This window comes from Kryptolebias marmoratus, linkage group LG12 (assembly GCF_001649575.2).
Source record: "Kryptolebias marmoratus isolate JLee-2015 linkage group LG12, ASM164957v2, whole genome shotgun sequence".
NCBI classification, from domain to species: Eukaryota; Metazoa; Chordata; class Actinopteri; order Cyprinodontiformes; family Rivulidae; genus Kryptolebias; species Kryptolebias marmoratus.
This window is the reverse complement of record NC_051441.1, coordinates 838,243-841,483: the sequence shown is the minus strand read 5'-3', so window position 1 is coordinate 841,483 and position 3,241 is coordinate 838,243. Positions and strand designations below refer to the sequence as shown.

Below are 3,241 nucleotides of genomic sequence, written 5' to 3'. Positions count from 1 at the left end.
CTCCTCATAATCCACAAACACCCCCACCTTCTCAGGACCAGACTGGAGACTGAGACTGAAGGACCAGAAAGAGCCTCATACTCGTTTCAGGTTTCAGGTTTCAGGTTTCTATCATTTAAAGTGCTCAAAATTGCATTTGTTTGGACAGATGCTGTCACAAACTGTATCTGTAGGATAGTTGTGCCTTTTGTGATTTACTCTGGGTGAAGTTTTTATAATCTGTCCTAGAGGTTCCTCTGGTGGTTGCTTTGTAATAAGGTTTTGGTTACTCTGGAAAAAAAGAAACAAAGAAATACAGGAAGCAGAAAATGCAAGATGGCTGAAAGTGTTGCAGAAGTTCATCTGTTAATCTGATATCGAGCTTAAAACGTTGTTTCCTTGGACGAGATTTGTCCGTAAGTATGCGTTATGACAAAAATAACAGTTGTCTCTTTGTTTTGTGTAAAAATTGTTTGATAATTTGTACATTTAAGTGAGTTATGAACATGTTTTAAAATATTTTTCAAACTTTTATAATCCAACTTTACTGTGAACAAAACTGATCTGTCTCTGGTCTGAAATATCTAAAAAACAAACCAAAGAGGGCAGTAAATATACATATATATATAATTTTAGTTCTGACTCGTAGTCGGTGTGTTGAACATGTTAATTCCTTCAGATCTTCAGGTCGTCCAGATGTTTGGCAGAGAGCTGAGACAACATCTGTCTAAAATAATGAGCGATGGTTGCTGTTATGTGCTGAGGAGAAACAAAATTCAAGTTTGGTTGGATTAAATATTGGATTCTGTCCTGCTGCACTTTAAAATAATATAATTACTCCAGCAGAGACTGCATTGATGACAATAAATTAATTAATAAGAACTGTGATGCTGTATTTTAAGATAAATTCTTGATTTGTCATTAAGGATCCATCAAAGTTAATCAATTGACAAACCAAGACCATGTTGTGAGTAAATCATAAGAATAAAATAAGGATTTATTTTAATAGAAGATGTCTTTATTGGTCCAAATATATCATCTGTGTGGGAAAAATTCAATTTGTAAATCAAAAACCAAGAGAGAAGCATCTGTTGGTGAAAGTTGGATAGATCTGAAGGGACGTTTTCAACATTATAACTGCACAATAAAAGGAAGTTTAGGCCTCCTAATTTAGAGAAAATATAATTTGGAACAAAGTTCCAAATTGAAAATGGGTTCTTGATGAATTGTTTTAGCAAATTTGTTTTAAATGTATTTATTTTGTAAAAGTCTAAAACATCCTTATGATATGAGTTCATGATTACTGAGTTTTTATTAGAGTGGTTTTTGGTCTTCCAAATAAAGTTAAATAAAATCTTGTTGATATCTTTGGAGACCTTTAGGGCAGCACAGGTAAGACAAAATATTTCCTCAGCTTCGGTCAGCAAAGTTCTACCTGTCAGTGAAAAATCTCTCGCAGGTAGAAAGAATGTTACAATGTCACATGTATGAAGGAGGAACAGCTGGTCTGAAACAGGAAGTAACACTCAGGAGGACCTACAATCCAGATAACCACATTCAGCTTACACACACACACACACACACACACACACACACACACACACACACACTATGAATTTAAAGACAAACATAAGGTACGTTTTGTTCTGATTTTTTTTTTTTTTAACAGAGGGTGGTGGTGACAACACAAAGACCTGGAAGTATTCAGAGCAGGAGGAAACACGGTGAGTATTATGGGCTGTGTCTTCTGTAAACAAATAAAATGTTCTGATTAGGGCCGTGCCGGTCTGTTTCATTCCTGTTTTTGACCCATAATCAGACAGGTGAACTGTTTTGCTCTGAACAGGTCTCAGTTTTCCTCTCAGACCGAACATGAGCTGTTTGGACGAGGAGCAGCCGTCCTGCTGTTCTCTGTGTCAGGACGTCCTGAGGGATCTGGTCTTCACCAGCTGTGGACACAGATTCTGCAGACAGTGTATCGCCTCATATTGGGACCAGTCTGCCCCATTAGGACTCTCCTTCTGTTCCCAATGTTCAGACAGAACCAGAACCAGATCTGAACCGCAGACAGATGAGCAGAGCAGCTCTGAACAAGGTAAGACTGGAGCCGTCTGCTGATGGACACGGTCCTGAAAAATACAGATTGTTAACAAATGTTGCATTTTTGTTACGGTGGAAGGTTGAAACAGATGATCTGAGCATAGACAGAAGTCCAGAGACTGAACAGAGTGAACACTTTAATAAAACAGGCTTTTTCAAAGCTCAGGGTGCAGCGAATTGAAAATTGTGAGGGAAATGGAAGAAAAATGGACAAAAAAATGAGTCTGAAGGATAAAAACATACATACCTGCTGCTGGATATGAAACAGCACCTGAAAAAACAGGTTTCTATGTAACATTCATGAAACATAAATTAAAGACTGTTTGCATAAAAGCAGAGCTGCAGCTGAAGCAAATCCTTGTTTATATCTGAAGAAAAAAATAACAGTTTATATTGTTTTTGTTTATTTTTACTTGTTTCAAAAAAATCCCAAAGTTTAATCTCTTTCTTGTCTTTCATCAGATGTTGGTCTGCAGGAGGTTTTAGATGAACATCAGATCAGTCTGAGGAGGAGATGTGAACGTGTGACTGAAGGAAGTGATGAAACAGGAAGTAGAACCCTCCTGAACAGGATCTACATCACAGAGGGACAGAGTGAAGAGGTTAATACCCAACATGAGATTTGGCAGCTGGAGACAGCTTCAATGACCCTCCATGAGACTCCAATCAGGTGCCAGGACATCTTTAAAGCCTTACCTGAGCAACATGGATCCATCAGAGTGGTTCTGACCAACGGCGTCGCTGGTGTTGGAAAAACCTTCTCGGTGCAGAAGTTCACTCTGGACTGGGCCGAGGGCTCGGAGAACCAAGATGTCAGTGTGGTGGTTCTGCTGTCGTTCAGGGAGCTGAACTTGGTCAGAGATGAGCAGCACAGTCTTCTCACGCTGCTCCATGTTTTCCATCCAACATTACAGAAGCTGCCAGCAGAGAAGCTGGCTGTCTGTAAACTTCTCTTCATCTTTGACGGCCTGGATGAAAGCAGACTTTCACTGGATTTCACCAACAGGCAGCTGCTTTCTGACGTCACACAGAAGTCATCGGTCAACGTGCTGCTGACAAACCTCATCAAGGGGAACCTGCTTCCCTCGGCTCTGGTCTGGATCACTTCCCGACCTGCAGCGGCCAATCAGATCCCTCCTTCATGTGTGGACAGGCTAACAGA

At 39.9% G+C, this 3,241-nt stretch overlaps 1 protein-coding gene across 1 annotated transcript in view; it reads left to right on the top strand.

Annotated features, from left to right (window-relative positions):
* Positions 1-295: 295 nt before the first annotated feature.
* Positions 296-3,241, top strand: part of LOC108228799 — an 11,939-nt gene continuing 8,993 nt past the window's right edge. The window contains exons 1-4 of the mRNA XM_037978683.1: positions 296-395; positions 1,649-1,703; positions 1,826-2,074; positions 2,542-3,234. Of these exons, the coding sequence (XP_037834611.1) occupies positions 1,852-2,074; positions 2,542-3,234 (916 nt within the window). The 5' untranslated portion in view covers positions 296-395; positions 1,649-1,703; positions 1,826-1,851. The remainder of the gene's footprint in view (positions 396-1,648; positions 1,704-1,825; positions 2,075-2,541; positions 3,235-3,241) is intronic.